At 47.8% G+C, this 23,240-nt stretch overlaps 1 protein-coding gene across 2 annotated transcripts in view; it reads left to right on the forward strand.

The window, feature by feature from the left end:
• Positions 1 to 23,240, forward strand: part of LOC139228550 (calcium/calmodulin-dependent protein kinase type IV-like) — a 153,640-nt gene that overhangs the window by 40,903 nt on the left and 89,497 nt on the right. For both annotated transcript variants that reach the window (XM_070859649.1, XM_070859650.1), the window contains exon 2: positions 19,302 to 19,380. In XM_070859649.1, coding sequence (XP_070715750.1) covers positions 19,302 to 19,380 — 79 coding nt within the window. The remainder of the gene's footprint in view (positions 1 to 19,301; positions 19,381 to 23,240) is intronic.

A 23,240-nucleotide genomic window follows, 5' to 3' on the forward strand; every position in this document is an offset into this window, starting at 1 on the left:
ACACGGCAGCCAATTTGCGCACAGCAAGCTCCCACAAACAGCAATATGATAATGACCAGATAATCTATTTTTGTTATGAGGGATAAATATTAGCCAGGACACCTGCTCTTCTTCGAAAACGACCACCTGAGAGAGCAGACGGGGCCTTGGTTTAATGTCTCTTTGGCAGTAATTCTGACAATTTACCACTAAAGCACGAATGTGTTTTTGCGCTGTGGTAGCTTGCAGTATCGTTGAGCAATCAGCAAGTCAATGAACCGTTTGCCCTTTCCAAATGAGTGCCTTGGCAATGACATTAATGTTAAATTCAAGAAAATGAAGGTAAGTGAGGAGGCTGCCCTTCAGAGCGCCTGAACCAACCTTTGGATGGGCAAAGTCCTCAGTGTGATGCTGTATTTGGGTCGCATCAACATATAAACCATCTGAGCATCATGAAGCTGGAAAGACATTGCTAAAATTAGCCCAAAATAAAAGGGAAAATGAATGACACCATCCTGAATTGGAAGTATATCGCTTCATTGTCACTGGGTCAAAATCCTGGAACTCCCTCCCGAACAGCACTGTAGGAGTACCTTCACCACACGGACTGCGGCGGTTCAAGAAGGCGGCTCACCACCACCTTCTCAAGGTCAATTAGGGATGGGCAATAAATGCTGGCCTTGCCAGTGACGCCAACATCCCATGAATGAATGCAAAAAAATGAGCTATAACTAGGGTTTGTTCTCATTGGAACAGAGGAGGTTGAGAGGCGACCTCATCGAGGTGTACAAAATATTGAGGGGCCTGGACATAATGGATAGTAAAGGTCTATTTCCATTGGTGGAGGGGTCTATTACGAGGAGGCATAGTTTTAAGGTGGTTGGTGGAAGGTTTAGAGGGGATTGGAGGGGGGGCTTCTTTACGCAGAGGGTTGTGGGGATCTGGAACTCGCTGCCTGGAAGAGTGGTGGATGCAGAAACCCTCATCACTTTTAAGAGATAGTTGGATGGGCACTTAAAATGCAGTAACATGCAGGGTTACGGACCTAGAGCTGATAATTGGGATTAGACTGGATGACCTTTTGTTGGACAGTGCAGATATAATGGTAAGTACTGCAGGGAATAGAATACGGCCAGGGTGATTTCCTGGATTAGTGTCGATCACCTGGATGGGTCGGAGAGGAATTTTCCCAGATTTTTTCTCCCTAAATTGGCCTGGGTTTTTATCTGGTTTTTGCCTCTTCCAGGAGATCACATGGCTCCGGTTGGGGTGGAGTGTAGATGTTTTCAGTATAAGAGGAGTCGCAGTTATGTGAGGCGGACTGGTTGGGCTGGGTGCTCTTTGCCTTTCCATCATTGTTCATAGGTTTATATGTAACCTTTAGGATGCTGACCAAGGGCCGTGCGGCTCTTTGTCGGCCGGTGCGGACACGATGGGCCGAAATGGTCTCCTTCTGTGCTGTAAATTTCAATTTTTCAATGACTCATTTATCCCATGCCGGTAAGGCACCCCACAATATGGTGGGGCCTTAACATTGTGCCTAGCCCCTCTCTGATCAGATGATCATAGAGGAGCAAGCAGCAAAGACCACCAGATTCAAATCCCTTTTTCTTTCAGAGAGGCTAGTTGCTTTTGGACAACAGCTAAAAAGCCCTGACACTGGCGGGAATCCCTGCTGCTTCAGATCTTTCAGCCCTGCAGTAGCACCTATATTTCTACCACCGTTCCCAGGTGCAAAGGCCAGGGAGCGAGCATTTTGGATGCACTCCACCTGCCTGGCACTCAAAAGCAAGGTAGATGGGAAAATGGGCCTGTCTATCTGTTAAGTCCTCTTCGCCCCTTTTCTCAGTCAGATGTCCCCACACCGTGTACCATCCACACCAAGAGACAGCTGGACAGCCTGATCCCAGGCATCTTCCAGAAATAGCTCAAAGTGCATCACGTTTGAATTCAGTGTCAGCCATGGCTCAGTGGGTAGCACTCTCACCTCTGAATCAGAAGGTTGTGGGTTCAAGTCCCACTCCAGAGACTTGAGCATAAAAATCTAGGCTGTTTGTGGGAGCTTGCTGTGTGCAATTGGCTGCTGCTTTTACAATTCAAAAGTACGTCCTTGGCTGTAAAGTGTGTTGGGATGTCCCAAGGCTGTGAAAGGCACTATATAAATGCAAGTCCTTCTTTCTTACTTTGAAGTGCAATCACTGTTATGTAGTAAAACATGGCAGCAATGAGTTGAATAACGAGTTAATCAATGTTTACCAGATTTAGTTGCGGGAGGGATTTTAGTATCTTCTGTTAACATCCCACTTCAACCATGCTCATCATATGCAGTCCCTCGAACGAGGATGACTTGCTTCCACAAGAGTTCACAGATGTTTCAATGAGCTAGGCCTTTATCCAGTGGCAAGGATTACCCAAGACGACTGGAGACCTGCTCTGCTGCACGGACCTAGTGCACACACAGATCGCAGTTGGGCAGGCCCATGCTGCCCCTGGGCCCTGGGCTCTTCTGGGCCCCATACCCTCATTTGGCGCACCTTCGCCCATGATGTTCCAGGGCTCGGCGCTCCAGCCCATCTAAACAACCAGAACAGGACCTTGGTTTGCACCTTATCTATTGTGGTGGCCTCTCCAACAGTATCAGCTCAGATTATGTTCAAGCAGAGCTGGAATCCACAATTTGTCTTTGAGAGGCAAGTGTTTTGAATTAAGCTAAATCTGACATTAATAAGTTTTGAAATTTTAGTGCAGAGAGAGCAAAATGAGATTACGTTGTTATATAATGTTGTTATATAATAATGTGCAGAAGCAGAAGAACTACCTCATTTTTCTCAATTTTTAAATTTTGTTTTCCAGATGGCTTTTCAGTTGATAACAGGACAGAAAACACTGCACCAAGCTTTCAGTAAAATGGCCGAATGCCCTGAAGGCATTATTTAATCACTATTCCCAGAGTACCCTTATTTAACCTCCCCTTCCGATTCTCTATCAAGATATTATTCAGCCTAAGACCATTACTTACTGTTGATTTGTTTTTACTAAATCATGTTCAAATCTGCTTATAAATAATACCACGGCTTAAATCTAAATTTTGATTGCTGAACGTTCACCGTGAGCGAGACTTTAAAATGAGAATGAGTCTGTGGTATTGTTTGCAACTGTTTATTTAATACAACACAGTGATTGGCCTAGAAATTTGGACACACAGCGCCAGTTAGACGGGTGTTAAATGGCTTCCTAAGCAATATTCCTGTAAAGCTGCATGGCCACGCAACGATCTGGAGGTCCCGCGCAGGCTGCTCATTGGCTTTTAAATGGAAAACGACATGCACACGTGGAAATTTGAACGGGCTGTTAAGCCCGTTAAAGGGGCCGCGCACCCAAAAGAAAATTGGAAGGAATATTACTCCTAAGCCCCCAATATGGTGTGCAGGAAGCGCGCGCTCATTACGAGCCAGAAGTGCGCTGCCCGCCATGGTGGTAAACCCCCCCAAAATTGTGGCGCTTTGTCCAGGTCTGAAACATATGCAAATAAGGGATCGGTGCAGCTATCATTGCAGCGGCCCAATCTTCAATCTTCAATCCCACTTCACCGGCGAGCTGCCTGTTACTGTCCGCAGCTCGCTGACCTGATGGTAATGAGGCCCGAGACCCAATATAGGGTGTGCCTCGCCATTCAGGCACAGGGATTATTCCCTGGACCTCGCCCCCCCTGCCCCCACTGCATGCCTGAAAATGAGTGGCCCGAATTTCTAGATCATTGTGTTTGAATGGCAGAAGACCCAAATCATTCTTTAATACTAATGCAGGGGTGTACAAACTATGATCCTCGGGCCACATGTGGGCTCAATTCTGGCAACCTGTCCCTTAAAACCTACGCAACTCAGTCCTATTTGTGCTTTTAATGGCCAATTTTCTTCTATTGGCACTTGATAGGAACAGCACAGCTGAGGTACACTGCACCTGTGGAGAGAAAGTTGCACACATAAGTTTCTATCCTGGGCCATTTGCATGGCCATGGGAAACATAAGAACCTAAGAACCTAAGAACATAAGAATTAGGAACAGAAGTAGGCCATCTAGCCCCTCGAGCCTGCTCCGCCATTCAACAAGATCATGGGCCGTGGACTCAGCTCCACTTACCCGCCCGCTCCCCGTAACCCTTAATTCCCTTATTGGTTAAAAATCTATCTATCTGTGACTTGAATACATTCAATGAGCTAGCCTCAATTGCTTCCTTGGGCAGAGAATTCCACAGATTCACAACCCTCTGGGAGAAGAAATTCCTTCTCAACTCGGTTTTAAATTGGCTCCCCCGTATTTTGAGGCTGTGCCCCCTAGTTCTAGTCTCCCCGACCAGTGGAAACAACCTCTCCGCTTCTATCTTGTCTATCCCTTTCATTATTTTAAATGTTTCTCAACTGAACTCAGGGACAAGCTTGTCCACTGCTGTTGCAAGTTCACATAAATCATTTAAGACCTGACCTGACCAGAATCGGTTTTAAAGTTGATCGTCCACTGTCCTTAACACTTAGAAAACAGCTGCACTACTGATCCTTCTACCTGCTGATGATCAATACCTGGAAGGCCCTAATTGTTTGCAAACGTTCTGCAGGAGGCTTAAAATGAAGATTTAACACTTACCCAAATGTCTTCAGCCTTACCCAGTGGTCCCCACAGACCCTCCATAATGCCCGATGTCACTGGGTTGTCTGGTGGATGCTGCCGAAGGAAGATGAGCTGGGAGGCCAGAAATGTCCACTCTGTCTCATTACACTACCTGTGTTAACCCTGCATCTACTACAAGTGCAGCCCTAGTTGCATCTCATGGGGAAGCCCTAGAAAATCGCTGTGGGATGAAATGGGGTCAGAGATGTAATGGTACCGCCTCTTTTCCTCTGTCCTATGCTTGGAGAATGCTGATTTCCTCAGGCATAAGGTCGAGGAAAATCTGCCCTTATATTTCTTACCAGCTACTTTGTCCTCTTTGAATATTATGAACTTGGAGGTTTTGAAAGGCTATGTTTAGCACTGTTGCCTCATTGATGGATAGATCCTAAATCAATATACCAAGAATTGTCAGTGTCAACAATTTGAGATGTATGCTATTTAATGGAATCCTGGATTGCACTTTATATGCTTCATGATACACACTGATGAGACCTACAGTATAATACTCCTGTCTTCATAATAACTTTATCATCTGACTTACTGTGAACAATGTCACAATGATCTACAGGTTATATATCTTAAAAACAGTTGGGTGGGGGGGGGTGATTGTAACTCCGTAACTGTCAGACTCCGGCAGGAATGGTGAGGGCGAGGTGTTAAGATGGTGGCAGGGTTTGCACCGTGTTTCTGAGGCATTCCCGCGCCCCCACCATTTTAACTAATCATGCACTGGAAGTCTGCCGCATTTAAATGGCAACGTCGTGTCTCGATTATGTAACTGGGACACGCATGCCATTTTAACTGAGCCCACTAATGACAGACTGGTCACAAATCTGCCAGCGAAAGCCAGGTTGCTGGACACAGGTAAATATATATTTTTAATTATAAACGTTCCTTGTAGGTCAGGAGGAGCCTCCGCTGCCCTGGGTTGCCTCCTAATCGCAGATTGTAACGATCCCCCCACATTCGTTACACAGCTAGTGGGGCAGAAATTCAGGCGCAACAGAAAACTGACGCACCTATGAGTTTTTTTAGTGCCACTTACCGCTGGGAGGTCCGATGCGGTCCATTTTTTTTCAAAGTCCCAACGGAAATCGGTCATAGTGGGGGCGGGACTTAGATGGGAAGGAGCTGAATTTGGGGTGGGATCGGGACTCCGCCACTGTCAATCAACGGTGGAGTAGTGGTGACATCACAGCGCGTGTGCGTCACCATGCTATCTCCAGGCTGCCCGTTGGCGGCCTGGTCGAACCCAGGGGCACTGTCTTGCCGGCCGATCGGGAAGTCAGTCGGCAAAAATTTATAGATGGTGGCCACGGCAGTGGGCCCTCCCTTTTAAGGGCCGCACTCGGTGTGGAGAAGGTGCAACGACAGTAAAAACCTGTCGGGGGCACTGCGTGGCGGGGGATCGACGCGTTCAGCTGAATTTAGGTCAGTGAGTTTTTTCTTTATTAAATACGGCAGTGCACTAACCGATGACTCACTTGTGGCGGTCATCAGCATCGGGCGGTATGGGATCCAGGCCGAAAAATCCCCCATCTGAATTTGGGTCGGGTCGGCCAGTTGACCCCAAAGCGGCGGCCATTCGCTTTTGACGAATGGCCGCCGCAAACGGGCAGTAACGGGTCTCTCTGAGACCCTGAATTTCGGCCCCAGTATGTCTACAACAACAATTTGCATTTGTATAGCGCCTTTAATGTAGTAAAATGCTCCAAGGTGCTTCACAAGAGCATTATCAAAACAAAATTTGACACCGAGGCATATAAAGAGATGTTAGGGAAGGTGACTAAAATCTTGATCAGAGAGGTTGGTTTTAAGGAGTGTATTCTAGCACATTTTTAATCACACGTCAAGTGACATTTCCTGTGTAGTACTTAAGGGTCACACTTTGTGCGTCACATTTTCTTAGATGCAAATGTTTAATATGCATAATTCAGAACTGAGTTAGGGAATGTACAAATAGCAAAAAAGGAAGATGACTCGAAAACTACCATTGAAAGGCTACTAAAGCAGCAAATCAATCATGACCTGTCAGCAAAGGCACCAATTGAAGAAGTAAACTAAACCAAACCAACCAATTTGCTCCAAAAATGTTGTGACATTGGTTCGGCCACCAACTTGAATTTTCGCCGAGCTGAAACTTTAATAATAAACAACATTTCCAACAAATTCACATGTGTCAGCTGTGGCTCAGGGGATAGCACTCTTGCCTCTGAGTCAGAAGGTTGTGGGTTAAAGTCCCACTGCAGGGATTTGAGCACAAAAGTCCACGCTAACACTCCAGTGCAATACTGAAGGACTGCTGTACTTTCAGAGGTGCCGTCTTTTGGATAAGATGTTAAATCAAGGCCCTGTCTGCTCTCTCAGATGGATGTAAAAAATCCTTTGGCACTATTTCAAAGAAGAGCAGGGGAGTTATCCCTGGTGTCCTGGCCAATATTTATCCCTCAATCAACATCGCTAAAAACAGATTATCTGGTCATTATCACATTGCTGTTTGCGGGAGCTTGCTGTGTGCAAATTGGCTGCTGCGTTTCCTACATTACAACAATGACTACACTCCAAAAGCACTTCATTGGTTGTAAAATGCTCTGAGAGGTCCAGTGGTCGTGAAAGATGCTAGGCCCGCAATTCAGTGCCACTGGAAAGCTGGGACCACCCCCACCTTTTTGGGGCCATTAGAGCCAACATTTTTTCGTGGCTGGGCCACCCCATATTCAGTTATCGCCACTGAGAAATTCAGAATGCAGGTAAATGTAAAGTCCTTACACAATACCACAAATCCACACGAGGCACATTCTATGGACAAGGTCACTCCATGACCTGAACCTTTATTCACAGGACCAAGAAGTGATGATCCTGCGTGGGACCTCCCTTTATATACCTGGATGATCAGGTGAGGAGTGTCTCCCACAAGTTCACCCCCTGTGGTCAAGGTGTGCATTTCTTACGTATATACAGTATTGCAGTGTTGTTACATAAAGGTTACATACATGACATCACTTCCTCCTCAACATTTTATTGGGATCATAGGTTGTCTCTCGGGTGGTCTGCGCTCTCTCGTGGAGCGCCGCATTTGGGGCTTTGGTTGTTGAGCCTTGGTATGCGTCTCTGTCACCTGTGGTGATTCCGGCCTGTCCGGACTGACTGCAGGGACTATGCATGCTGCTGAATGTTCTTGTTGCTCGTTCACTGGCGGTGGTGTGAATACCATCTCATGATCTTCCTCAGGTTCCTCAGTGTCCGTGCTGAACCTTTTTTTTACTTGGTCCAGATGCTTGCAGCCTATCTGCCCATTGTTAAGTTTAACCACTATGACCCTATTCCCCTCTTTGTCTATTACAGTACCCTCAAGCCATTTGGGCCACAAAGCATGATTGAGAACAAATACGGGGTCATCAATTTCTATACATCTCCCCCTTGAATTTCGGTCATGGTACTCATTTTGGGACTGGCGCTTGCCCGCAACAATGTCGGACAGGACTGGATGAATGAGGGACAGCCGAGTTTTGAGTGTTCGTTTCATGAGTAGCTCCGCGGGCGGAACCCCCGTGAGCGAGTGCGGTCGGGACCTATAGGCCAGCAGGAGGCGCGATAAGCAGCATTGAAGGGAGGGTCCTTGAATCCGGAGCAGGCTTTGTTTTGTGATTTGGACCGCATGTTCCACCTGGCCATTCGAGGGCGGCTTGAACGGTGCTGTCCTGACATGGTTAATGCCATTACCCGACATGAACTCCCGGAATTCGTAGCTTGTGAAACATGGGCCATTATCGCTAACAAGGATGTCTGGCAAGCCGTGGTCGCAAAGACCGCGCGCAGACTCTCCACGGAGGTGCATGTCGTGCACGAATTCAAAATGATGCACTCGATCCATTTCGAGTATGCATCAACCACAATGAGAAACATTTTTCCCATGAACGGGCCCACGTAGTCTACGTGAATACGTGACCATGGCCTGGTGGGCCAGGGCCATGGGCTGAGCGGGGCCTCCCTGGGGGCATTACCTAGCTGGGCACACGTCGTGCACCTGCGAACACAGTGTTCCAGGTCTGAATCAATTCCCGGCCACCACACATGTGACCGGGCAATGGCCTTCATCAGCACGATGCCTGGGTGCTCGCTGCGGAGTTCCCTGATGAATACTTCCCTGCCCCTCTTGGGCATGACTACCTGGCTGCCCCATAGTAGGCAGTCGGCTTGGATGGAGAGCTCATCCATCCGTCTGTGAAACGGTCTGACCTCCTCCGTGTGTGGGCGCCCAATCCCCAGTCAGGACATGTTTCTTAATCAAGGCTAGGAGGGGATCTCTGTTGGTCCAGATTTTGATCTGGCAGGCTGTGATGGGGGAGCCTGCGCTGTCAAAGGCATCAACAGCCATGACCATCTCAGCACTTTGCTCCGCTGCCCCCTCAGTGGTGGCCAGTGGAAGCCTGCTGAGCACTTCAACGCAGTTTTCGGTGCCGGGCCGGTGCCGGATGGTGTAGTCATACTCAGCGAGCGTGAGAGTCCATCGCTGTATGCGAGCTGACGCATTGGCATTGACAGTCTTGCTGTCTGACAGCAGGGATGTTAACGGCTTGTGGTCCGTTTCTAATTCGAACCTCCTGCCAAAAAGGTACCGATGCATCTTTTTCACCCCATAGACACATGCGAGTGCTTCCTTCTCAACCATCACATATCCCCATTCAGCTTGAGAGAGCGACCTGGAGGCATAAGCCACAGGTTGTAGTTGGCCCTCAGCGTTGCCCTGCTGCAACACGCACCCAACCCCATAGGATGATGCATCACATGTCAGAACTAATTTCTTACGGGGGTCGTACAGGGTCAACAACTTATTTGAACAAAGTAGGTTCCGCGCCCGATTGAAAGCCCGTTCCTGACAGTACCCCCAAAACTAATCGCAACCCTTACGCAGGAGCATGTGTAGCGGCTCCAACAATGTGCTTAAGTTCGGCAGAAAGTTCCCGAAATAGTTCAAGAGTCCCAGAAATGAACGCAATTCCGATGTGTTGCAGGGCCTGGGCGCTCGTCGAATCTCCTCTGTTTTGGATTCGGTAGGCTGAATCCCATCTGCAGCAACCCTCCTGCCCAGAAACTCGACCTCGGGAGCCAAAAACACATACTTAGACTTCTTGAGTCGCAGGCCTACCCGGTCCAGTCGGCGTAACACCTCCTCCAGGTTGTGGAGGTGTTCCTCGGTGTCACGACCGGTGATGAGGATGTCGTCCTGAAATACGATCGTTCCGGGAATGGATTTGAGCAGGCTTTCCATGTTTCTTTGAAAAATCGCGGCCGTTGATCGAATGCCAAACGGACACCTGTTGTAAACAAACAGTCCCTTGTGCGTGGTGATGGTGGTCAGTAGTTTAGATTCGTCGGCCAGTTCTTGGGTCATGTAAGCTGAAGTGAGGTCCAACTTGGTGAATAGCTTGCCGCCTGCCAGCGTGGCAAAAAGGTTCTCCGCTCTCGGGAGCGGGTATTGGTCTTGTAGGGACACCCGGTTGATAGTGGTCTTGTAGTTGTCACAGATCCTGACCAAGCCATCCGCTTTTAGGACGGGAACGATGGGGCTCGCCCAGTCGCTGAATTCAATGGGCGAGATGATGCCCTCTCTCAGCAACCGGTCCAACGCGCTCTCAGTTTTCTCCCGCATCAAATACGGCACAGCTCTGGCTTTGTGGTGCACTGGTCTGGCGTCCGGGGTGATGCGTATCACTACTTTGGTATCTTTGAACGTCCCGATGCCAGGTTGAAATAGTGACTCAAATTGCTGTAAAACTTGTGAGCATGAACTTCGCTCCACAGGTGACATGGCGTGCACATCCCCCCATTTCCAGTTCATCTCAGCTAACCAGCTCCTTCCCAACAGTGCGGGACCATTGCCCAGGACAATCCAGAGCGGCAGCCGGTTCACCGATCCATTGTGTGTGACCGCCAACATTGCACTGCCTAGCACTGGAATGATTTCTTTGGTGTATGTCCATAATTGCGTCTCAATGCGTTCTAGTTTGGGTCTGCTGGCTTTGAATGGCCACAGCATTTCGAATTGTTGAACACTCATGAGTGACTGGCTGGCCGCTGTGTCCAGCTCCATGTGTACAAGGATGCCGTTTAATAGGACTTTCAACATCATAGGTGGCGTTTTGGTATATGAGCTGTGAATGGTTACCACATGAACCTGCTGAACTTCAGCATCCATTGATTTGCCCCAAACGTCATCCTGCCTTGCAGACCCCTCATCTGATTCATCCACCTCATATATTAGTCTGGTTACAGGCTTTCTGCACATTCTGGCTAAATGGCCACTGAGGTTACAATTTCTGCAGACGAACTGTTGAAACCTGCAAGTCCTGGCAGCATGTCTGCCCCCACACCTCCAGCATGAACTGAGATTCCCATTGTTGTGAACAAAAGAGCTGTTACAAGGCATTCCTCACTGATTGTCCCTTTGACTGCTCTTGAGCACCTTGTTAGTGGGTGTCAATGGCCCCATCCCGGGCCGCATTGTCCACTGTAGGGGCATAAATGTCCGTTCAGCCTGCCATTGTCTCTGTTGGAGACTTATTTTTGGGTCTATTGCTACCTGGGGTGTGTCGAACTGCCCTTACCTGCCTACGGGGCTCTGTGTCGCATTTATGATATTGACTCCCTGATCCATCGCCACGTTGGAGGCAGAATTGCGCGCGTGTATTATCTTGGTTTCCTCCTCCCCGCCATAAAAGTCTGAGCCATCAACGCCGCCGCTTCCAAGGTCAAGTCCTTGGTCTCAATTAGCTTTCTGAAAATCCCAGCATGACCGATGCCCTCAATAAAGAAATCCCTTAGCATCTCCCCCCTGCAAACGTCTGTGAACTTACAGAGGCTGGCCAAGCGCCGGAGGTCCGCAACGAAATCCGGTATGCTCTGTCCTTCCCGACGTCGGTGGGTATAGAATCTGTGTCGGGCCATGTGTACGCTGCTCGCCGGTTTGAGGTGCTCACTGATTAGTTTGCTGAGCTCTTCAAAGGTTTTGTCCGCCGGCTTCTCGGGTGCTAGCAGGTCTTCCATGAGCGCATAAGTCTTAGGTCCACAGCTGGTCAGCAGATGAGCCCTTCGCTTGTCGGCCGCTGCGTCTCCCAGCCAGTCCTTCGTGACAAAGCTCCGCTGGAGCCTCTCAATGAAATCATCCCAGTCCTCACCAACACAGTGCCGTTCATCTGTGCTGCTGGTGGCCATTCTCGTGGGTCGTTGATTCCCGTTTCTCGTCGCCAATGTAAAGTCCTTGCACAATACCACAAATCCACACGAGGCACATTCTATGGACAAGGTCATTCCATGACCTCAACCTTTATTCACAGGACCAAGAAGTGATGACCCTGCGTGGGACCTCCCTTTATATACCTGGATGACCAGGTGAGAAGTGTCTCCCACAAGTTCACCCCCTGTGGTCAAGGTGTGCATTTCTTACGTATATACAGTATTGCAGTGTTGTTACATAAAGGTTACATACATGACAGTAAGGGTTTGCAGCAAGGCCCTGAGGGGGGGAAGAAGGTTGGAAGGATGGCTGGTGTAAGAGGTGTAAGGAGAGCCAACAGGTTCACTGATATGGAGCTGGAGACACTGATGGACGGTGTGGAGGACAGAAGAAGAATACTGTTTCCTGACGTGGGGAGATCTGGCAGACAGACAGTACATAATGCATGGAGGGAAATTGCAGGGGGGGTGTCAAGCACCTCCATATATGTGAGGACGCACCCTCGCAGGAGGGTGCTGGCCAGTCTGCACCCAGCCCTCCCAGGGTGGTTCTGGGTCGACGCCTCCTATCCCTGGGTCAACGGAGATCCTCCTCCTCCTCCTCCTTCTCCTCCTCCTCCTCAGGTGGTACTGCTGGCTCGACCTCCAGCGGCTGTCCCCTCATGATGGCCAGGTTGTGCAGCATGCAGCAGACCACGATGATTATGGAGACCCCGTTGAGAAGACTACTGCAAGGTGCCACCAGATTGGTCCAGGCACCGGAACCTCTGCTTAAGGATGCTTGATGATGTACCTGGTGGCACAATGAGTGTCATTGTATGCATGCTCTGGCCCTGGGGTTCCGCAGAGGAGTGAGCAGCCACAGAGAATATCCCTTGTCCCCAAGCAGCCAACCGCAAAATCCTGATTGGGGCCGGTGAAGACGGCGGGCACACTGGTCTGGCACAGAATGAACCAATCATGGCTGCTGCCTCCCTTGCCCACTGCCTCTGTGCACGGTGCTGATGGCGACGCCTTCTCCTGCGTGCCGCTCTGCTTCTGACCAGGTGTCGCCCTCCCAACTCTCCTCCCATCCTCAGGGTGAACCCTGCCACACAGGTCCCTGCAGCCCACCTGAAAGTTGTACAAAAGTACAGAGCTATATGCAAACCTCTGAGCAGCACTCAGCAGGTTTAATGGAGGCAAAACAATTAATAAAACTATATCAAGAGATAAATACTGCGGACCATGGAAAATGAAATAAGAACACTAATAAGTAATAAAACTTTTTCCAAAGATAAATACTGTGGATGCATGCTGGAAAATGAAATAAAAACACAAATAAGTAATAAAACTATTTACCTACCAAAGAGCCCCAGCGGTGTCGCGTTCGAGCACCGCATCGGAAACCTCGCGGGGACACTGCCGGGAAAGGTCCAACCTTTTCCTCGGTGAATTTCGCTGTGGAAGTCCCTTTCCAGCTGCAGAGCTCACCGCTGGAAACCTTCCTTTACTGCGGCTTTACCGCGCCGTTTCCGGCGGAAGTGAACACCGCTCAAACCCCTCCCCGAGTTGAATATGGCTCGGGGAGGGAAAAGTACCCGACCGCAGCGGCCCATCGATTTTTTTCACTGCCCAAATTCCTCGGTAGCCGTCCCTTTGGTGATGGTGAATTTCAGCCCCACTATATAAAAGCAAGTCAGTCTTGCTGGCAATGTTTTTGGATACTCGTGAGGAAGATGGTTTTTGCTTCGGAAAACCTGCCATGCTTCATTCATTTGAAGTTAAAATTTTAACTTTGACGAATCACACTCTTCGCAATAAAAGTAGCTCCATGGCCTTAAAAATGTGCTGTGTGAATTTAAGCCTACACATTCCCTTGTCTGCTATTTTCACAATCCGTTTATTTTAAACAATGCCATTAAAAGAGTGAATAAAGTATTTTGATGCCAATGCAATTTCAAGGCTCATGTATTTAAATGGGTTTTGTTATGTTCCGAATAAATCCACAGGACTACATCGCAAGCTCAAACTATTGTGACCTTGGTCTCTTTATTTCAGACTCTAGAGTGAGGAAGCAGCGTGGTGAGTCAGCTTTTATACCTGCTTGTCCCAGGGTGCACAGGTGACCCTTAGCTCTCCCACAGATGTGCCCCTTGGTGGCAAGTCTTACATTTGGGTAAGGTCAACATACATACATATCATCACTCCCCCCCCCAAAGTCTTATTGTGCAAGTTATTTGCAAGTTGAGGTGATGTGGCGCCCCGCGCCCCCGGGTTGATCGCCTGGGTTGAAGTCCTGACGTGGTGGGTTCATCCTTGTGTTTGACGGCGAAGTTGATTGTGTTGGTGGGTCGCTGGGGGCCAGGTCCTTACGGTGTGGTTCCTGGTTATCTGTCGTTCGCAGTTTGGTCTCGTCCCACTGCTTTACTCGTTGGCCCGGTACATGGTTTCGCAGTCAAACATTCCGTTTTCATCACATACACTCCATTCCCCCCCTTGGCTAATGCGGTGCTAGCAGCCCTGAACATGGTCTACATCACTTCTTCTGATGTCGCGTGGAGGGGCCGTGCACTTATGGTGCATTCTCTGCTGATGGCACGCGGAAGGCTCGGTTCCAAGTGATTCGGTCTGGTGATTGCGTAACACCCAAGATGGCCGGGTCGGTGAGGAGCCGACCATGGCAGGCGTGGTGCTGGGTTTCGTGATTTGGGCGCTGACCCTGAGGTCTGGCAAGCCCAGGATGGCCGCAATGGCCTTAAGACTTTCGGTGGTGGCGGGAGGCCTAGTGGTCCCCGTGGACATTGGGCCGTAGTATGGGGGCCCCGGATCACTGACTGCGTGTAGCCGTCCTGCCTTGCTTTGCAATGTTGGGATGGGTCTATCGTCCTTTAGGAGGATAGGTCGCCACATCCCGTCTAGCAGTTCACCTTTGGCAGGCGGTAACATGGGATCCTGGCTGGTCCAGGTCCGAAGCTGGGGGGCCGTTATGGTTGACCCCTCACTTTCTAGCATTTCCACGATCGCGAGTGGGTCTGCAGGCTGCTCCTTTTCCACCCCGGGGGTGGGCAACGGTGGCCAACTGAGAGCATGGGTGCCGCTCTCTGTGCCTGGCCAGAGCGGATCATGTTACAGTGCACAGACAGTGTTGGACATTCTCGAAACAACGCATCGATAATGGTGCCTCTACTCTCCGAAGCTTGTGGGATGGGCAGCTTGCCTGACTTGAACACATATTGGGAACTCTTTGGTACGTCTCTTTAGTCCCGTGGTTGCTGCTTTGTTTAACTTATTTGATACATGATCAATCGTTTGGGGCTCGCCCGCTACTTTTGCTTGCTATGCAACACTCCCGACCCCGTGCTGTAACATCTCACTTGCTACGGATGCTTTGTTAGATGCATATACAACTGGTTGGGGTTCGCCCGCTACGTTGGCTTGCTGTACAACATGCCCGACCCCGTGTGATAACACATCACTTGTTACAGGTACCTTTGTCAGATACATATACGACCGGTTGGTGTTCACCCGCTACTTTGGCTTGTTATACGGTACCCCCAACCCCATACAATTGGTACATCATTGGCCTCGAAGTACCGCTCGCACGGGTTACATGGCGCACACAATTTATTTGAGCGTGGTGGGTTCCTGGCCTTCACCGCGGCTGCCACTTTACCTTTGCCCCGAACCCAGTCGTCTTCCTTGCTGGGCGACACATTCCTCCATTCCGTTGCGGCGACCTTCCGTGGTCTGAACGCTCTCTTGTCCCGTGGTCTGGACGCTCTCTCATCCCGTGGCCTGAACACACTCCCATCCCGTGGTTTGGACGCACCTTCGTCCCGTGATCTGTATGCCTTCTCGTCCCATGGTCTGGATGCCCTCTCATCCGTGTCCGTGATGCCGATTGCCATGTTCTTCCTCCCCAGGTATTTTGCCTCTGGAAGACGCATTCGGATCGTTTCGGCCGGAGTCCCACTCAGCATGGTCGACCTGGAGCCTCTTCCATCATCGCAAAGGGGTCGTCGGCTTCGGGTGGTGGGTACCGCGCCTGTACCTCTGCTCGGTTGAACATTACCTCCTCATGGTTGTGATGAGCGGCCTGTGCCTCGGGGATCTGCAAATGGATCAGCTGGAAGAGAGGGTTTGCTTGGCCTTTGGGAAAGGGAGGCCTCGTTTGCCGAAGAGTGTACACAGAGGTCTTCCCAGTTCCATCGAATCTTTCCCACCCACCTTCTGCCAAGCAGCGTTGGCCCATCACCTGAAACAATCCACAGTGGTAACTTGTGCACCGCTCCCTCATGGGATACTCTTACCATTTGGGTAAGGTCAACATACATACATAACAGGTTTGAAATCTGTATCACTCTTTTTGATCATAAACCTCATTTACCCATGTTTATACTTATTTTAGGTTTGAAAGGGCTTACAACCTGAGTTCTTACTTAGTTTTAATTACACAACTGCAGTTGATTTCATTTCATGAATTGTTCGATCAATATAAATTAAGTTGAATTGATCTATCTGCACTCAACATCCCTGTACAGGTCATCCGTTATTACATGGATAGTAAAAGATCCTTTTCGGCATCATTTCGAAGAAAAACAGGGGAGTTATCCCCGGTGTCCTGGCCAATTATTATCCTTCAATCTCCATCACTAAAACAGATGACCTGGTCATTATCACATTGCTGATTGTGGGAGCTTGCCATGCACAAATTGGCTGCTGCATTTCCGATGTTACAACAGTGGCTACACTTCAAAAAGTACTTCACTGAGCCGTGAAAGGTGCTATATAAATGCAAGTCTTTCTTTCTATAGTCTAAATAAGGTAATCAACTGCTATAAGCCTTTGCAGCCAGCACCTATAACCTAACTAATATGCTAATGTGCTCTCATAACACTTTACTCAGGTAAATACAGCTTATGATCCTTTGTCAGAACATTCTGATGAAAGGTTATCAACCTGAAACGTTAACTTTGTTTGTCTCTCCACAGACGTTGCCTGACCTGCTGAGTATTTCCAGCATTTCCTGTTTTTATTAATGTTATGTTAGTCCCTGCTTCCTGAATTTTGTGTTTAACCTGATTTGAACTATTGTTAAGTGTATAATTTGATTTTTCATAATTTACTTGCCCTCATTAGAGGCATGGGGCTAGAACCTCCACTTTTTTTGCTTGCTTAACGCCCACTTAACGGCCATTTTGCCGTTGAAATGACGTATAACGCCCATTTTGGCACAAAATGGAAACTGACGGGCATTTTTAGGAAACTTATCGGCGAGCGTTACTTTCCCCATGTGCTTAATGCCAGGAAAAAATATTACCGCCCGCCCATTTTTTGGGGCTGAATCAGCAGAATGGGTGAATTCAACGGCCATAATATCGCCCAGCATTACTTTCCGCACGGAATTAACGCCGAGATTCAATATTAATGCCCGCCCACTGTTTTTTGTCGTAAAGAGCATTTTTACCCAAACTAGCGGCCATGGAGATCGTCCATTGTCAATTTCACCACCTCGCACACATATCGCCCACAATATCGCTCGCTCAAAAAAACGGCCATAAAAAGTGAAACTAACCGGAACGAACGCCAGCGGTGTGGCTGGCATTTGTTAAATCCCACTCTTACGTGAGGAGTTGATATTTGAAAGATTTGCCTAAAAGGGCGCTGATGTGACTGACAACGCTGACAAACTGCTGTGTGTGTGCAGCTCAGACATCAATGGTGCCCATCATCTTGGTGCCAGTTAAAGTTTACATTGATTGATGTTAAGTTGTATTTAACCCTTTCATGGTAAGGAATCACCAGTGTGTAACGGTCCCGCTATCTGAGACAATGCGCAACAAGGTTATGTTCAATAACAAAAATTTAATACCAACATTGGTCTGAAATCGTAAGTATCACAGCCAATAACACCCAACCCTCGCTCATACCCCACTTTTTCCACCATTGACATAAATCACATGTTCAACATATCCAGCAACACAGAATACAAAGGCAAAGCAGGAGCATGGTCCCCAGCCCCCATACATTGCAACAAATTGCATACACCCAAATGGATATATAACACAGCCATCACCTGCGCACATGCACCTCACTTTCCTTCCCCCCTCCCCTTCTTCTCCCCACATCTACCCCTTCCCCTCCTCGCTCCACAGCGCCTGGCCGAGGAGCTCCTCAGGCAGTGCCTCATTGGGGGTGATGAAGGCAGATGTGGTCGTTGCACGGGTACGGGAGCGGGGGGGTGCCAAGGGAGCAGCATTCTCTGATGCAGAAGCAGGATCTTGGTCCTTGCTCTCATCTGTCGTTCGCAGTGGTGGTGCGGAACCTAGGGGTGCAGTGCCATGCTCGGGGACCACTGGGAGTCCTCTGCCACCAGTGTTCCTGGCTACCAGCTCCAGGGCCTCCTCCATCCCTTCTATGTTATATCTTATTTGTTGGACTAAAACTCAGTACCAACTATGTTCTTGGTGCTTAGTAGGTTTTTTGCTACTGGTGAATTTCTGTCGTGCCTCTCACAACAGCCAGACAAGCACACACCACAGCCATACACGCTTTCAGTGCCTCTGAGCTCCCTCTCTCTCTGTCTCCTCTTCTGCGCATGTCATGATGACCTTTGACCTCCTGAATCGCGGGAATCGAGCGTTGCCATGCCGTTGCTAAGGACACTTTACGGCAGAAGGTCAGAAAAATTTAACGCTACCGCCCATTTGATATCGCTTGCGGTAACGCCCATTTTCAAAAATGGAAACTAGGTGTTTTGAGAATGGGCGAGAAGCCAGCGATCTGAAAACCCTTTTATAATGGCCACACCGGAAATAATGCCCATTTTTGAGTGAAAAGCCCAAAAGTGGAGGTTCCAGCCCATAGACTTACAGGGTGAATTAGCACTGTGCAATTTTAGTAATGAACAGATTTCATTTGTATGAAATTTGTTTTAAAAGCGTTAAGACTTTCATTGAAATAGTAGACAAAGGAATTTCAGACAAACACATGAATGGTTATTCACTGAATATCACTTAATACAATTTAAATTCAGTGGAAGGATACCATATAAAGAATGTTGTGGTACGGCAACACTGGAGAATTGTATTTTTAGTTGCTGAATAGTTCACAAATTTGTATTTGCAATGGGGAGAATGATAAGAGTATGACGTGTAACGCGGCAATAAATGACAGAATGGATTTCAGTTTTTAGTGAACTGGATCAAAATATTTGCTTTATTTTCCTTTTGTCTCTGGAGCTCAAAAGTGAAGAATATTGGTCCCTGTCTTGTCAGATGAAAATTGGATAGGTATTTCATCCTCCAGGACTGTTAATAAACACCAAAAGTAAACGCTGATTGAACAAAGGAAATAATGTTGTACAGTAATGAGGCTGCAGAATGATTCTCAGTGGTTTGGGATTATTTTCTTCTGGCTTTTCTCTCTCTCTCATAGGGGTGCCACATCTGTTGTATACAGATGTCAAGAAAAGCGAACCCAGAAACAATATGCTGCAAAGATCCTGCAGAAAACTGTAAGTGAAAGTTGTTAAGTTTTGGGTAGATTTGAACTGATACTATAGCGGTTTTACTGTACTGGAGTGTCAGCGACTGCAGACTTGCAGGTCCTGTGCCATCAATGGCATTCGCAAGCATAAGTGACCCAAACGTTTGGACAGCCAACGCAGCAAAGTCTGGCAATCAGCTGTCTTCTGTGGCCTACTAAAAAAATACTGAGTTGCTTCAGTAGATCAACGTGCTGGTATCGCAAAGCAAAACAGCGTGAGCATGCTGAATCAGAGACGATCTCAGCATCAGATTCCCAGAACCATCCGTGGCACACACACGTGCAGAATAAGAGTTCCTCAATTCTGGAGTCCGCCTCTGAGACTAGAACCAGATGGTTCTATGAAAGTGAGAAACACATGGTTTGGTGTTTTGTTGGCGTTTTGGAGTAGATACCCTGGTCTTGTAGTTTTTTAATTCTTGTTCTTTCTTTTTGTCTTCCCCTGCTGCTGCCTCCACTGGCATCAAAGTCAGTATAAGGCTACACAATTGAATATGTACAATTTTTGCCATCCCCAATCTTGCTTGACCAGCCCTCCTCCCATATTTATAATGTTGAGTATTAGGTAGTTGAGGATTGGGTGGGCCCTGCTTTTCTGGAGCAGCTGCAATTTAGTTGTGTTCAAATAACACTTCGCTCATGGGCCAAAGAACTGTTGTTGGGTCAGTGGGGGATGGTGAGAGGAACCAGGGTAAATCTCCATCCACAGAATATGGTTATCCAAAAACAGTACATTTATGGGAGAAAGCTCTGGTAATTTCTTACGCCCACAAGAGCATCAATGTCACCACAAGACTGAATTGGTTATTGACTTCCTCCACTATATCTACTATTTTATAAATTTAGATATTTATTTATAGTTTTTTTCGTTATGTAAAACATTTTCAGGACAGCCCTATAACATCTTGGCAAGAAAACAAAGTGCTCAGAGAGTTAATTGACTATGTTCCCTTTGGGCACTGACCTACTTTGCCTATCTAAGGTCCTAATTTATACTGCCTATATATGATTACAAAATCTTGTGTAGGACGCACACTTCCTTTCCACAAACTTGACTTCATCTTGTCATGATTTTTGGTCACACATTTTTTGTCAATATTTATCTTTGCAAATTGTGTCCACATTTCCCAATCAATTTTGCAATGTTAACTGTCACAATGTAGTTGCAGGCTCTAAACACTAGGTGACTCTGTGGAGTGGCTTTCTGAAGTCTATTTCCCAACTCTGTTGCCATAATATATATATATTTTTAAAATTCTATATTCATCAACTGACGATGGGCAGTGCCACAAGCAATTTACCAGCATAATAAAATTCTTTTCACTTAACGCCATTGTTATTATATATATTTCCCCTGTTCTGTTGTGAATTATTTCTGTTGTTACTGAAATTGGTCACTTTAAGGAATTGGTTTACCAGAAAACCCCTCACAGGTGATGTTCCCATCTTTCCCAGAGATTTTAACCAATCTCAGACATTTTGGCAGGGTTAAGGATATGCAAATTCCTCCAGCTAAACATTAGGAAGACCAAAGCCATCATCTTTGGCCAGCACCAAAACTGTCTCTTCAGCAGCAACTCTAGGCCTCTGGCTGAAATAAATTGTCAGAAACCTCAGCATCCTATTTAATGCCAAGCTGAACTTCTTCTGGTCCCAAATCCTCTCCATCTTCGTAACATCGATTTCTTCCACCGCTAACTCAGCCCATCTGCTGCTGAAACCTGCTTCCATGCCTTTGTCCAAACTCAACTATTCCCATGCTCTTCTGGCCAGCCTCCTCTTCTACACCCTCTGCAAACTTCAGCTTGTCCAACATTCTACTTCCCATGTTCTATCATCCATCACTCCTGTCCTCACTGATCTACATTGGGTCCTGGTTATATCAGTTTTAAAATTCTCATACTTGTGTTTAAATTCCTACATGACTTAATCCCTCTCTATCTCTGTAACTTCCTCAAGTGCTGTAACCCCTTCCCCAAATTCTCTGTTCCTCTGATTCTGTCTGGCCTCTTGTGCATCTGCCCTCCCATCAACTCTCCATTGGCATTTAGCTGCCTCGGTCCCACGCTTTGGAATTTCCTTCCTAAACTGCTCTGCTTCTCTACCTTCCTCTCCTTTAAGTGCCTCCTTAAAACCCATATCTTTACCACTACTAATATCTCCTTCTTTGGCTCAGCTTTTTTTCATTGCGCCTCTGAAGCGCCTTGGGACATGTTTCTATTCTTAAAGGCACTTTATAGATACAAGCTGTTGTTTTGTTGTTTCCTCTCATTTTTCCTCTCAAATTCTCGATATTAAATTTCACCTCAGAGGTGTCGGCCCAATATACTAATTTGTCCATGTCGTTTTGAAGCCACTGATACTCCATATCGCAGTTAACCTTGTTTCCTATTTTTGTGTTGTCTGAAAATGTTGATAGTATGTCCACGTGCATACGTCTTGAGGTGGTAATGAGAGCCGAAAAGAATGGATTTGGTTTTACCAATGTTGAGCTGAAGAAAATTACAACTCAGTCAGACCTTGATCTTGGACAGACTGCCTGTAAACATGGCAAAAGTCTTGGAGCTGATACTGATGGTAGAGGTAGTGATGAGCAAATCCCGCGCAGGCCGCTCACAAGCTTCGACATCAGAAATACCACGATGCTGAGAATGACGTGAGTAGCACATGTAGCGAGTTGGTCTTACCGCAAGTGAAGGGTCCACAGCCAGTTAGGGAATGGAAGACCAGCAGGAAGAGCAGTGCAAGGAAGGTAGTGCAGGGGTCCCCTGCGGTCATCCCCCTGCAAAACAGATACACCGCTTTGGGTACTGTTGAGGGGGATAACTCATCAGGGGAGGGCAGCAGCAGCCAAGTTCATGGCACCGTGGCTGGCTCTGCTGCACAGGAGAGCAGGAAAAAGAGTGGGAGAACGATAGTGATAGGGGATTCAATTGTATGGGGAATAGATAGGCGTTTCTGCGGCCGCAATCGAGACTCCAGGATGGTATGTTGCCTCCCTGGTGCAAGGGTCAAGGATGTCTCGGAGCGGGTGCAGGACATTCTGAAAAGGGAGGGTGAACAGCCAGTTGTCGTGGTGCACATTGGTAGCAACGATATAGATAAAAAAAGGGATGAGGTCCTACGAGACGGATTTAAGGAGCTAGGAGCTAAATTAAAACGTAGGACCTCAAAAGTAGTCATCTCGGGATTGCTACCAGTGCCACATGCTAGTCAGAGTAGGAATCGCAAGATAGCTCAGATGAATACGTGGCTTGAGCAGTGGTGCAGCAGGGAGGGATTCAAATTCCTGGGGCATTGGAACCGGTTCTGAGGGAGGTGGGACCAGTACAAACTGGACGGTCTGCACCTGGGCAGGACCGAAACCAATGTCCTAGGGGGAGTGTTTGCTAGTGCTGTTGGGGAGAAGTTAAACTAATATGGCAGGGGGATGGGAACCAATGCAGGGAGATAGAGGGAAACAAAATGGAGACAGAAGCAAAAGACAGAAAGGAGATGAGTAAAAGTGGAGGGCAGAGAAACCCAAGGCAAAAAACAAAAAGGGCCACTGTGCAGCAAAATTCTAAAGGGTCAAGGTGTATTAAAAGGGCAAGCATGGAAGCTCGGTGCATCAATGCAAGAAGTATTCAGAACCCAGGAGAGGGCTCTGAGCTAGTTAGAGTGGGTGAGGGCTCAGATGAACAGGACCCCAAGAAAGAATGCAAAAGGCAGGAGGCAACAGAGCAGAGTAGCACTGGAGTAAGTGTAAACCACAAGGTAATGGGAAGGGACAATATGTATGAATATAAAGGGGCTGCAGGAGGGGTCAAAACTTAAAATCATGGTTTA

Source organism: Pristiophorus japonicus, chromosome 18 (genome assembly GCF_044704955.1).
Source record: "Pristiophorus japonicus isolate sPriJap1 chromosome 18, sPriJap1.hap1, whole genome shotgun sequence".
Classification (NCBI taxonomy): domain Eukaryota; kingdom Metazoa; phylum Chordata; class Chondrichthyes; family Pristiophoridae; genus Pristiophorus; species Pristiophorus japonicus.